Below are 13,715 nucleotides of genomic sequence, written 5' to 3'. Positions count from 1 at the left end.
TTCTGTTCTTAGCTGGCACAGGAGTGGCACCCGATGTGGTCCTTCTGCTTTAAGGACTGATACAGTATGTTGTGCATTCAGAGATGCCCTTTAGCATAACTCACTCCTAACAAGTGAGTTATTTGAGTTACTTTTACCCTTCTATCTGTACCTTCCTTTTTCCTCCCAAGTGGCAGCTCAGCAAAGCAACAACTTCAGCCTAGCCCTGTGCATCACCATGCACCGTACTCTATCTGTAACGTTTTGTTTGATGTTGTTTTTTAAATTACTGCTTGTCACCAACTTTGTGATTTGGGAGTCTACCTTATAGATGCAAAAGAAAACAGGTCTCAAAAATAACATTTGCTGTATGTGAGCAAACCAAGTTCATCAGTAGTTTGTTTCCTTGTGTGTGTGTGTGTGTGTGTGTGTGTGTGTGTGTGTGTGTGTGTGTGTGTGTGCGCGTCTCTAAGAAAGAAAGGAGAGAGAGAGAGAGAGAGAGAGAGAGAGAGAGATCATGCTTGTGAAATGACAGTTTAACTGTAAACCAAATTTTGGCTCATGTTCAGCTACAGTATTTACTTTATGCAATCAGTCTTTCTGCCTGATATCTCTACACAGTTTGACGTGAAATATGGCACATTTTAGCAATTTGCATGACTTGCCCACACATTTCCCCTATGTGTACACGTTACAGTGTACATGTACACAAAACGGAAGCGTGAGTCACACCAATGATCGGTAATATCTCACTTTTTAACGCAAGTTGATGGAAAACACATTCAGAAAATCTAAATAATATTTTAAACTTACATGAGTCTAAATAAAAAACCTGAGCAATTAGAGTATTTATCAAATGTACATTGTATGTTGATACACTACATATTATCAGATAAACAATTCCAAACAGGACCATGCACCATGTGCCATGCACAACTTGATTTACACCTCCCCATAACACTGATGCTATAGCAACCATTTCCACTCAAATTTTCACTTTTCTAATATTAAGAACACACAAGAAAAACACAAAATGCACTGTCCAGGTCAAACGTTTCTCTTTCAGTTCATTACTGTCAGTGATGTTATGACACAATATATATTTATTTAGGTTTGTCATATTTGAAGCAAGTATACATTCTATAAGTTCTTATTTACAGCATGCTTGATTTAGTGCAATATTCAGAACACCTTTTCCCAGGTTTGCTAACAAAGTTACATCTTTCAGTCCTTTTAAAGCAGGCAATCTTTTGGAATATGAAAAATAAGGCCATGCATCAATACATAATGAATCAAATTCATCTGACAACAATGATTTGTGATTTAGATGTCTTCAACTTCATACAACTGCATACAACCAATTTGATCTTACATGGTTCTTGTGCAAGACATTATGTTTATTTATATATTTTTTTGTACAGGAGTCTATACCTGTTTTTCAGCAGCTAAACAGTCAATATAGGACAATAATTTTTTCACAGTTTTTCTTTAAAGTTGTTACCTGTGAAGTGATGAATTTTATTGATCACTTCTAATCAATTTATTTTGTGTTGCATTTAATCGCAGTGATTTTTTTTTTGTTTTGTTTGTTTTTTTGCCAAACAAGCTATATTTTTTGCCCTCAACATCACAATAAGGGTTTACACCTGACAGGTTGAACCTAAAATGCACTAGAAACAGGACTTAAGATTAGCAGTCCTCTGAGACTATTTAATGCAAAGTATTTCACATGAATTAATGTTTATTATACATTGGGGCAAATCCAGCTCATTAAGCTTTCTTCATATTCATGGCCAGGCTGCAGCTTTCTCCAGTTCAAGCAGAAATAGACCTTCAAGAAATTCACAGTTCAAGAGTTCACAGTTCAGGATACTAATGCAAACATGAATATGAAGATTTCTACGGATGCTCATTTTCTATACAAGAACGAAGTTCTTCTCTATATAGAGAGGTGCTCTCCATTATCAGGGAAGTGTTTCTCTGTAGGAGGACGTGCTCTCCATACTCATTAGCCGCCCTCTTAATATAGAGCTGCCCTGCCGACTGAGCTGCTGGCGGAACTCTGTTGTCAAGAAGTAGTATATGAGTGGATTCAGGCAGCAGTTGAGACTGGCGATGCACAGTGAGATTGGATGGAATTCTTTAACTATGTGCGTCACATAACACTGGGTGATAATTTTCTGTGAAACCATCATGTACAGCATGAAGTTAACGTGGTAGGGTCCGAAACAAAAAAGGAACACGCCAGTACATACTAAGACCATGCGCAAAGCTCTTCTCTTTTCGTTGACTGAGACGCCAGGTCTCAAGCTCTGTTTTAAAGAACGAATAATTAAATAAGAGCATAAGATGATGATGGTCAGTGGAACCACAAAGCCTAGGAGCTCACCAAAGGACATTATGGCCACTGCAGTTCCCATGTTCAGCTTTCTCATTGGCAAGTCCTTGAAGCAGGTGTCATTTTGCTCTGCGTTGGTGCTTCTCATCAAAATAAAGGGAGAGCAGCATAATCCAACCACCACCCACACAGCTATGCTGATGCGAACATCATAGACTCGCTTCCACTCTCTGGCACAAAATGGCCGCATTAGGAAGGCACAGCGTTGTATACTGATGCAGACCAGGAAGGCAATGCTAGCATACATGTTAAGATATTTTAGGTAGAAACAGAGCAAGCACAGTCCCTTTCCGAATGGCCAGGTGTGAGTGATGTAGTAGTAGATGCGTAATGGCAGGGACAGGACGTGGGCCAGGTCAGCGATGGCCAGGTTGATCATAAAGATGATGGCTTTGGTCTTCTTGCTGTAAACAACAACGGACTTTCTCATATATGATAGTGTAAAACTGTCATTGTTGCAAATTAACATGAAGTGAGTAAAGTGCACCAAACATTATGAGTCAAAATGTTTTTGGGGGGCGTACGCAGGTTTACAGTCATTAAGTAAGTTGTGGCAGCATGAAGTATATTACATAGAAGATATTCAATGTAGTCAGGTCATAAGTATTTGGAAAAACGTTAGCATTTTTTTCATTTCTGCATTCAGCTTTATTTTAAGGAGCTTAACAAAACATATTGCAGTGGAAAGTACCTCAGTTTTTACAAAGTCCCTCCATTTTTTACATGCCTAAAATTAATTAAAGACTTATAAGAGGTTTGCTATTTATAATACTTTTGCTAGTAATTCCATGACTAATTAAAGAGATAAAAAATTCTGCATTGATTCCAAGTGAATTTATAAAATGCATAATTGATTTACTTAGTATCTTTTTATGGATGCTCTGAATAAGTAGTACAAAGGGGCCAATGAAACTAAGGGAGTCCATCATTAAGCTGAAAAACAAACCCATTAAAGCAATAGCAAAAATCTTTGGAGTAGCCACTCTAACAGCACCACAGAAAACAACTAATTAGTGAAAAAAATTCTCTTCACAGCATCTAGCCAATATACTGTAACACCCTGGCAGAGTTAGGGATATATCATCAAAGTTTACAATCAAAAGATCTATATGAAGGTAATACTTTGGATGGTTTACCCAAACATTCAAAAGAACAACTGATAACACTAAAGGCCAGAAAGGTCAGAAAATAAACTGCTCTAATACAAGATTAACGTATAGCAGAATTATTGGAAAAAAATATATCGAAAATTAAAGGAAGGGCTTACGTTACAAAGCATGATTTATTGTACGTCAAGCTTGGTAGATCTCTCAAACATGGTACGAGCATGTTTAGCTGCTAGTGAAACTGGGTCACGTGTTTATTTATGATGTGACTCATGATAAACGTAACAGGATGAAGTTAAAAGTGTATAGAGTTATTTTATTATACTTTCAGCTCAAATTAAATCAAATGCTGCACAACCGACAGATCTACATTTTACATTGGAGGTAAATAATGGCCCAATACGTAACACAAAAGCAATCCGAGGCCAAGACAAAACTGAATCATAGGCAGCTCAGCATCTTGAGGGAGTATTTGTTGATGTTTATGGGTTCTAGACTTCAGGCAGTCATTGAATATACAGTACAGGGTTGGCATCCAAATATTACAATAATCTTAATATTTGCAATTATCTTAGTTTGTCTGATTACTACTGAAAATGGTGGAACTATGTTAATATGGCTGTAATTTCTTAATGGTTAATATAGTATTTTTATTGGACCCCTTAAATTAAAGCTGTTTACAATTGAATTACCCCTTACATCCACCTCAAATACATGGAGCTTGTGTTCAGAGGCCAAAATACAAAATGCTGTCCCAAATTCTTATAGACCTGACTGGAAATGTTCAAAAAGTATTTTGAAAAAGCAATTTAAGAAAAACTAACCTTATAAAGCGACACAGAACCCAGAGAGCAAGGCTGTTTCCTAGCAAGCCTGGGATGAAGATGAACAGATAGAAGTAAGTGTAGAGCTTTTCTTTGTTGAAATCTGTTTGATTATTGTTTGTAGAGTTGCTGACCCCAACACATAAACTATTGTTGGAAGCCATCATTACACTGCACAATCATTTATCAGCACTCTTCTGCGATAGCTGGAAATAAAAAATAAATAAATAAATACCAACAAAAGTCTACTGAAGTGATGAAAAGAGTCACATTTTAAATGCATTTACACATTTACACGTTTACACAAGATGTAAATCTAACTTTAAATTTGCACCCTTTTTGTATAACACACAAAAAAAAGTTCTACCTGTAATCAAAACTAAATATGCAGCAAATCTTTAAGTGTGGTTTCTGAACGCAGCAGAGTAGACGTGGGTGTGCTGGCCTTCATTGTCATGCAGAAGCTGTTGTTGAGGGTTAATGTTTGTCTTGTCTTAACTAAGTATGTCTCTGACGAAATGAGCATTCATTTTTAAAATTATGGTCACTGATCAAATAAGACAAAAATTATCATTTTTGTTGAAAAGACTGGTGAGATTACAGGTATACTGCTAGTACTATATGCAGGAGATATCAGGTAATATCGTATGTGCTCCAGGAATCCACCAGTGTTCTTGCTATATTTTGAGAATTTATCTAATAAATAGTGAAATAAGACTAATAATTAAATAATAGCAAATTAGTTAATAACTTCAAATCAAATAAATGAACAATTAAAATAAGTTTATTAAAATAACCAAAGAATTGTGCACTATAGTACAGATGTGCAATATTTGTAATGTATGTATGTACAGTATGTATGTATGTATGTATTAATGTATTATTATTATTATTATAATTATTATTATTATTATTATTAGTTATAATAATTATTCTTTTTTACCTACTTGCTGACTGACTTGCTTACAACCAGCCCTGACTGAACTAATAGAATAGGACCTTGGTCTTGGTCCTCATAATGCTGTTTGCTTGTGTCTGTTCTCTAACAAACTCAGGAGCTTCCCAGGAACAGGTGTATTTGTTTTGGGATCATGTAACCGTTTAACGGCACAATTTGTTTAGGAGGAGAGTTAGGTTGAGGATGAAAATTTAAATGACAAATGTCCATTGAAAGGTTTCTTTTAATTTAAAGCAGTTATTTAAATAAATAAATAAATAAATGCATGATTAAATTGCATAAAACATTTAACCAATATCATAAGCGTGTATAGTCTTTAGCAGGCATGTTCAATCTTCAAGCCTACATTACTAAGACTGTGACAGTCCTTAAGTTGTGGTAATGATAGGTTTGTATATTTTAGTGTGTGTTTTTATCTGTTGTAGCTATGGCAACGTTTTGTTGGTGTTTGTATGTGCGCGTCTGTGTGTGCGTCTGTGTGTGCGTCAGTGTTTGTGTGGTTGTGTGTGTGGTTTGTGTGTGGTGTGTGTGTGTGTGTGTGTGTGTGTGTGTGTGTGTGTGTGTGTGTGTGTGTGTGTGTGTGTGTGTGTGAAGACAATACTACAGTATGTGTTGTGTAAACTGAAGTGAATTAGGAAATAAGTAATAGCAAGCAGTTTCTTTAATGAGCCTGTCCACCTGCTTTGACCACTTTGTACAATTGTATATGTTCTTTTGTATTTAAAATATTTGTTTCTTTTCAAACTGCCTACCCTGTTTCTCCCAGGCCTTTTCACTGTTCACTTTCTGGCACAGTCCAGTACAGTATATGTTTGATAATGTACAATCTACTATCACAATGTCAAGTGCCATGTGCTGGAAATGATTCCTTGTATGTGTTTTATCATCTTAATAGAATTAAATAAGTAATAAGTAGTGTCACTATTTATTATAATGCCATGTGCTATACTGTATCTAATAAAAGTTTAGCACATGTCTTTCCCTCAGAGCAGAGGTCCCTCCTACACTGAGTTCTTACACCACCACTTCCTGTTGTTGCAGTCAAAAAAAAAAAAAAAAAAAAAGGGCAGTTGATACATATACAACTTTTATTCTTTTAATAAAGCCATTGCACAATAATCAAATCTGGAATGTAGTGTTTCCATATTACATTCTTTAAAATAAAATTGAAATAATGTTATTAATATGTAAATAACAGGATTAATGATGTCTTATCTATAAGTTACATCAAAGGAAGAATCATTTAACAGATTCAATTTATTTAGGCATTTAATGATGAGAGTTTACATTTTGCAGGAAATCAAGGTTCCTGCCATTCACTAGAAGCCTAAATCATCTTTCAAAAGTGCCAACTCCCTTCCTGCGCTGGTTTCGGAGCGGAGGGGACAGAGTATGTAGGTGACAGAGAAATAGCAAGACAGCACGATGAAGAATAAAAACACACATAAACAGAACTTAAACAGATGCTTACTGTGTGCTGCTAGTAAGCTGTTATTGAACTTGTGTCTGATAGTGAGGTTGTGGATGCCCTATCTCCCTCCTGTTTTAGATTGTATTTTGACTGCGAGAAGGACATGCTACATAACTGTTTCTGATATTTAATTTAAGCATTTGATTGAGCATGCAAAGGACACCCTGTTCTCTCTCTTTCTCTTTGTGTTTTAGAGAGTTCTCTAGCCATTGAGGAACTTCTTCTTAGTAATATCACACATGCACACTCTGATTTTTAATATCATAGCCTACATAGTTGCAGTCTACTCTTTGAACATTAGACAAGCTTTTAAATTTATTTTAAAGCATTTCTACCCAAAGCACTCTTCTGCAAATGTGGTACCAATGTATTTTTTTAAATGACTTTAAAAGTTTACACAACACACTTCACCATGTGTTCATTTGACTGACATGGAATAGTCTCGCCTTCATTATAAATATATATTTATATACACTGTACAGTAACCGTATAAGTAAAACTCCATTGCCATTTTATATGACATAGGTTTGTATAACCTGGTTATCATTTGAAGCCGTAAATTTTGTTTGAACTCGTCCATCAATAAGCATTTTCACCATACTGCACGTGACAGTACAGTACAGTCACAACAACAAAGGCTGATGGAGTTATAGGATAGGATCGGTTGATATACTAGGCAGTTAATCAAATAAAAAATAATACAAGGAAAAAATTAATAAATAACTATCTTCACTCACCCTTTTTGTCAAAATATGTATGAATAACAGATACATTGCTACATTTATGCTAATCAACCTTGTCAGTTTTCTTGACAAAGTAACTGCTGCCTGTTCAGCTAAACAAAGAATGCACAATCAGATCCAAACGAAGGTTAAGCTTAGTTGTCATTGCCATGTGTTGTGGAATCACCTACCTTTCAGGTGCAGAGAGTTCAGAATTCCGTGTTTGCAGCTGCCAGCACTGTTGATGCCAAATTCTGAACTATGCGCGCGAAAGTGCTACCGTTTTCTTTTCACCTCTCCAAGGAGGAAGTGGTGTCTTATCAGATTTGCCCAGTACATGCTGTTTAATTCTCGTTTCAATTGCAGTCTCCAGAGCCATCATTCCAGAAATGGAGACACATACAGCTAATTACTGCATGGGCCTTCCGAAGATACTAATGCATTTTACAGACTTTATCTCTTGAAAAGAGTTTTTGCTGCTCATGTAACACAATAAGTCCTCTCTGCTCCTCAAAACCTGGCTTTCTGTCATGCCTCTGAGCTTTTACAGCATGGCAGTAAGACCGGTTACTAGTTTGCTTAAGGTTCACATGTTGTCTGGTTATCTGAAGAGCGTCACACTCAAGGTGAAATACATAAAAACATTCTTGATGGAATTTCATCAGAAATGTTTGGAAGCAGCATATTTTATAATAATAGAGGGTAAGTCATCTTATCCCATTTTGTTTCGGCAGTTCAAACAGCCTTAATAGCCTTAAGTTCATAATAAATTATTGTGTGGTGGTTACCTTACTACCAGTCAAAAGTTTGGACCTTCTAATTCTGTCTTTCCTGATTTCCTTCTTTAAAGAAATAAGTTTTGGTATTGCTTTCCTAGTGCTTGCTTTCTTGCTTTCTTCAAGAGAGACAGTTTTATCATGATGCTTGATGGGTTATGCAAATGCACTTAACAAGACTGTTCTTGCAAGAACAGTCTTAAAATACACGACTGACTGTTGTTGTTGGTGGTGGTTTTTTTGTTGTTACTTGGTTACCTAATGAATATGAATTTGTGTTAATTAATATTTTGACTGGTACTATGTGTGTATCTGTGTGTTTGTGTGTGTGTGTGTGCGTGTGTATTGTCACGGACGCATCAGTGACCGGTCTGCGCCTAAATCTTTCTTTGCTCCTTGCAAGGGGAGGGGCAGCTAAATCTGTCATGGTTGACAAGCAATACAGTAATTATAAATGGACCTTAGGCTCGTTTTCTCTTTGAAGGCGAGACATGGAGCTCGGGAGAGCTCGGGGTATGGAGGTTTGGGAGCAAAGAGAATGTGTGGCAGACGTTAAACATGAGAGAGCGGGTGGACTGAACACCACCGATAGATCCTGCACCTGCAGGAGCTGCTGCCCACGTGGGTCCACACTTGACTGCAAAATATACTGTGAGGCTGAAGCCCTTGGAATGCTCTATTCTCTATATAAGGAGCCAAAAACATCAGTTCAGGGTTCAAAAGAAATGGCGTGCTGTGGGTGTCAGAGTAAAGGCCTCTCAGGCATTAAAGTTGAGGAGATAATCCCTGAGATGCTTAACGTCAGGAGCTGATGGACTGCATTCGCCCCGGAATACAGGGCATTGAGTATGCATCAAACTTAGACACAACTTTGCTTTCCTGTAGTCTAAACAAAATTATACCAACCCATCAGACTTGGGTGCCAAGACCACTGTGATGCTCATGCAACTCAATTACTCTAATGTTTGGTATCGCCTTGAGTTATTTACAAACAAATTTTTTGTTGCAGTTTTATAAACTTTGAATATGGGCAGCTGCATGCAACCACACCTGGAAAAGTTTTTATGTTGTGCTGTATGTCGTTGGTATGGCTGGGTAGCGAAGAAACACATCAGAAATCTCTATTTGCAACAGGGTGACCTGTGCTCTCTGGGGTAAATTGGGCCGCCCCTTTTTGATTACCTCCCAGCTCGGCACTTTCCAGAACTACCATTGTCAGAGTCATAGAAATCACATCAATGGATTTCTCGAAGCCCGTCATTAAATAAGACTTTTATGGACTGAGATCTAATAGTTCACAAAAGCCTGATGTAACTTGCTTGATGCATGATTTCCTTGTGGACGTACTGAACCTGGAAATGACCTGGAATGACTGACTGAAAAGATAACAAAGATGCAATCCTGGGGCCAGGAACTTCTTCCCCTTTACTGTGCCTAGAAATTTTCTCCATGAAAATTGTGAACAGAATTGGTGACAAATAAAAGTAGTTTTTTTTTTTTTTTTTGCGGCATAAAACATCACACAATGGGGATACGTTTGGCTCTGGTTATACAGGGATCCAATAGCTTGTAATAACAGTCTGGTCATGTCATACTCAAAATTCTTAAAACATCCCATGAGGGCCACAGTCATGCATCTTTTTTAAGTCTGCAGTGTAGAGTGGTTAGACATAGTCCCATAAACCCTTTATTACCCCTTTGAGATTAAAGAGCTGGTCCACTGTTTCACCACCAGAATAAGATCCACATTACTTCTTCTGAATTGTCAGACAGATACCCTGCAACCATTCCTTCTAATGTTTCAGTGGGATTCAGGAGGTCTTTAAAGTTCCACCACTGTCCCCAGTTGTGGTCAATAGTTCTCCAACCCTGCTGTCATCATCATAGGCAAGATCCTGCTTCCCCTTCCTGATCGATTGCCAGAGGTTCTTTTAGGTCAATAAAAGATTCAAGGATTCAAGGAGCTTTATTGTCATACCAGCACACTTCCATGTTCTGGTACGAAATTAGGACCCAGGTCCCGTTTAAGCCACAGAGATAGCATAGTAATATAAATATGAGGGTGTAAATATGTATATACATGAATATAAATAAGAGCAGTCAGAGATATATTGTGCAGGAAATTAGACATAAACTATACATAGTGTATTGCACATTTTCAGAGGCTGTGTTGCACACATTGTATATTCGACTTATAGGGTATATATATGTATTGCACCATAGAGTTATATATTACACTAAAAGTTTGATTGTGTTTAATGGGAGAGGACCTACAGAGCACGGCTAGAGTTCAGCAGTCTAATTGCTTCAGGGTAAAAGCTGTTTTTGAGCCTGGTGGTCTTGCACTGAAGGCTCCTCAGCCTTCTGCCCGAGGAAAGAGGTTGAAATAGAGCATGTGCAGGGTGGGTGGAGTCCTTAATAATGCGGAGGGCTCTTCCTCTGCATCTTGCAGTGTACAGTTCGGTAATAGAGGGGAGCCTGCTCCCGACTGTCCTCTGTGCAGCCTTAACTACTCTCTGCAGGGCTTTCCTCTCAGCTACGGTGCTATTGCCATGCCACACAGTGATGTAGGAGCTGATGATGCTTTCAACCGCTCCTCGATAGAAACTCTTCAGAACCAGGCTTCCAAGCCCAGCTTCCTGAGGAAGTAGAGGCGCTGGTGGACCTTTTTAATCAGGGCCGAGGTTTTGACGCTCCAGTTTAAGTCCTTAGCTATATGGACGCCTAGATACTTAAAGCTGGAGACCACTTCCACAGCTGCTCCATCAATGTGTAGGGGGAGAGGAGTTCGCTTGTCCTTTCTGAAGTCCACCACCAGCTCTTTGGTCTTTTTTACATTGATGCAGAGGTTATTTCCCCTACACCACTGTACCAGTTGTTCTACCTCCTCTCTGTAATAGGATTCATCGTTGTCAGTGATGCGTCCCACTACTGCTGTGTCATCTGCGAATTTGACTATATGACAGCTGGAGTGTCTCACTATGCAGTCATACGTTAACAGAGTAAACAGGAGGGGGCTCAGCACACAACCTTGAAGCGAGCCTGTGCTGATGGTGATGGTGGAGGAGATGGTGTCATGGATCCTGACAGTTTGAGATCTGTTGGTCAGAAAGTCTAGGACCCAGTTCCCTACTGAAGGGCTTTAGCCAAGAGAGGAAAGCTTTAGAATTAATGTCTCCCGAGTTCTGTCTGTGAACTGTCTGTGGAGAGATGGTGTTGAAGGCAGAGGAAAAGTCCAGGAAAGGCAGGCGGACGTAGGAATTCTTATTCTCTAGGTGTGTAAGGGCTGTGTGGATCACTGATAAGATGGCGTCATCTGCAGAGCGTTTTGTCTTGTATGCATACTGATGGGGGTCTACAGTGGCATCGATGGAGGCTTTGATGTGAGTCATGACCAGCCTCTCAAAGCACTTCATGACTACCGGGGTTAGAGCTATGGGGTGGTAATCATTCAGACAAGTCACTGTTGAACACTTTGGGACGGGAACAATGGTGGCAGTCTTTAGGCAGGTAGGAACAGTCGCAGTTGACAAAGAGGTGTTAAATATGTCAGTTAAGACTTCTGACAGCTGGTGAGCACAAGTAAAGCACACAGTGTCTTTATTGTAGCCTCTTCCCAAGATCTTATGTGTAATAAATTCATATGTAAATGTTGTAATTAGTTGTAATTGTAATAATTTATCACCTATCAAATGTATCACCCAAGGGTGACTGGGAGCATCTTGAACTGGGTGTCAGTAATCTCTTTTAGACCATTATAATGCAAATCAAAATTATACATGACATACATGCCCCCATACTCCTGCTGCTATTTCTACTACTACAACGATAATAATAATAATAATAATAATAATAATAATAATAATAATAATAATAATACAAAAGTTACATCACACAAGTCTTTTAAATAATTTGATGCATGAAATGCAAGTGTCAGTATAAATATATTTAATGGTTTTGTTTTCAGATTGAGGCCAAGCATTTCAACATTTTCAAATATACAGTACAATTTGATTGTTGTGGTGATATTGGTAAGTCAAGCCTTTATGTGTCACATAACCATTACAGCTTCTTTACATATCCCAGCGTAACTGTAAGCACAGGGTTAGCCATGATACAGCGCCCCTGGAGCGAGGGCCCAACAATGGCAAACTGGCAGAACTGGGGATCAAACCGCCCAGGGGATTGGAACCATCTTCCAATCAGTAACTCATGTTACTTTGTATTAGCTAAAAATGGAGTTATGGCCACCATCATACTATCATATCTCAATATTTTTTTTACAATAGTGTTTAATATAGCACCTTACAGTGTTATAAACCACAAATGTAATGGGCAACTGAATATATTATTGCAATAATCCCACAAACATAATACATTTCTCCATGAATGTAACAAGGGCCCAGTAATGTCCTTTGCTGAAATTGTCCTACAGTAGCAAGTACTATTATGTTTATGGGAAAATCGGTTGTGTTTTTTTTTTTCATTAAAAGCAGCAAATTTGTATTACATTTGTGGTTTATACATTTCCACAGTCATTATGTTGGTGGATGTTACATATTCATCTCAAAAAATAACAGAGTTATTATTTCTATGAATCACATAACAAATAAGATACATGTGCCCACAGAACTGCTAGCTGTAACTTTGTTATTTAGCAGTGTAGTTCCGTTCTGACACATGCTTATGAGAAATGGGTATCTGTTCACATTTTGAAATAGAGAAAGCCTTACAGCCTTACGCTTACTGTAGGTGTGGTAGAGATATTAGACACTTTATGCTGAGTAGCGTTTTCATACCGAATACTGGCATTACTGAAGTACATTTAATTGTGCCATATACAGTACAGCAATTAGAAACAGTTAGTATGTATGAACTCTTGATTTCTTTTTTTCTTCCTGTGCAGGAATGAATGATATGTGAAAGCAACTTGACAAATGAGAGGGTTAAAGAATCAAGTTGGTTTTTTTTTTACTACATGACTTCCTTATTTCTGATATAAAGGAAGTTATGTATGCTCACAAACAGGAACAGTACTATTTAATATTCATATCTGCAACAGTTCTTTTTGCCCAGGTGAGCCGGTGTTTGTTGAAATTGGTTTTAAAATTGGTTATATGCGTCTCTCAGTTTTAAGTACACTTTAACACAGTTTTATTTACTGTACTCGCATGAACTAAAGAATACTAAGAACATGTGGCATTACCCGATGCATCATTTTGTCTTTGAGGGATTTTTTAAAAAATTTATACATATCCTGTATTAACCCAAGTTTCCAATATAAAAATAACAATGGCCCTTTATTGCTCTCTGCAATGTGATCAATTATTTTGAAGGAATGGACCATTAATGCAACCATATCTCAATATGCTTTTCCAAAATGCCAAAAACAAAATAAAAAGGAACACTAAACATAAAACACATAATAAAACAGCATTTACAATATCAAATACTGATATTCATATATAAATACTGTCGTAT

The 13,715-nt window shown here is 37.6% G+C and overlaps 1 protein-coding gene across 1 annotated transcript; it reads right to left on the bottom strand.

Moving 5' to 3' along the window:
- Positions 1–388: 388 nt before the first annotated feature.
- Positions 389–8,001, bottom strand: p2ry10 (P2Y receptor family member 10). The gene is made up of 3 exons (XM_053506393.1): positions 7,650–8,001; positions 4,308–4,513; positions 389–2,781 (listed from the first exon to the last, which is right to left on the bottom strand). Exons 2-3 carry the CDS (start codon positions 4,472–4,474, stop codon positions 1,944–1,946), a joined length of 1,005 nt encoding a protein of 334 aa, XP_053362368.1. The 5' UTR covers positions 4,475–4,513; positions 7,650–8,001; the 3' UTR covers positions 389–1,943.
- Positions 8,002–13,715: the final 5,714 nt, after the last annotated feature.

This window comes from Clarias gariepinus, chromosome 10 (genome assembly GCF_024256425.1).
Source record: "Clarias gariepinus isolate MV-2021 ecotype Netherlands chromosome 10, CGAR_prim_01v2, whole genome shotgun sequence".
NCBI classification, from domain to species: Eukaryota; Metazoa; Chordata; class Actinopteri; order Siluriformes; family Clariidae; genus Clarias; species Clarias gariepinus.
This window is presented reverse-complemented; position numbering and strand designations above follow the sequence as displayed.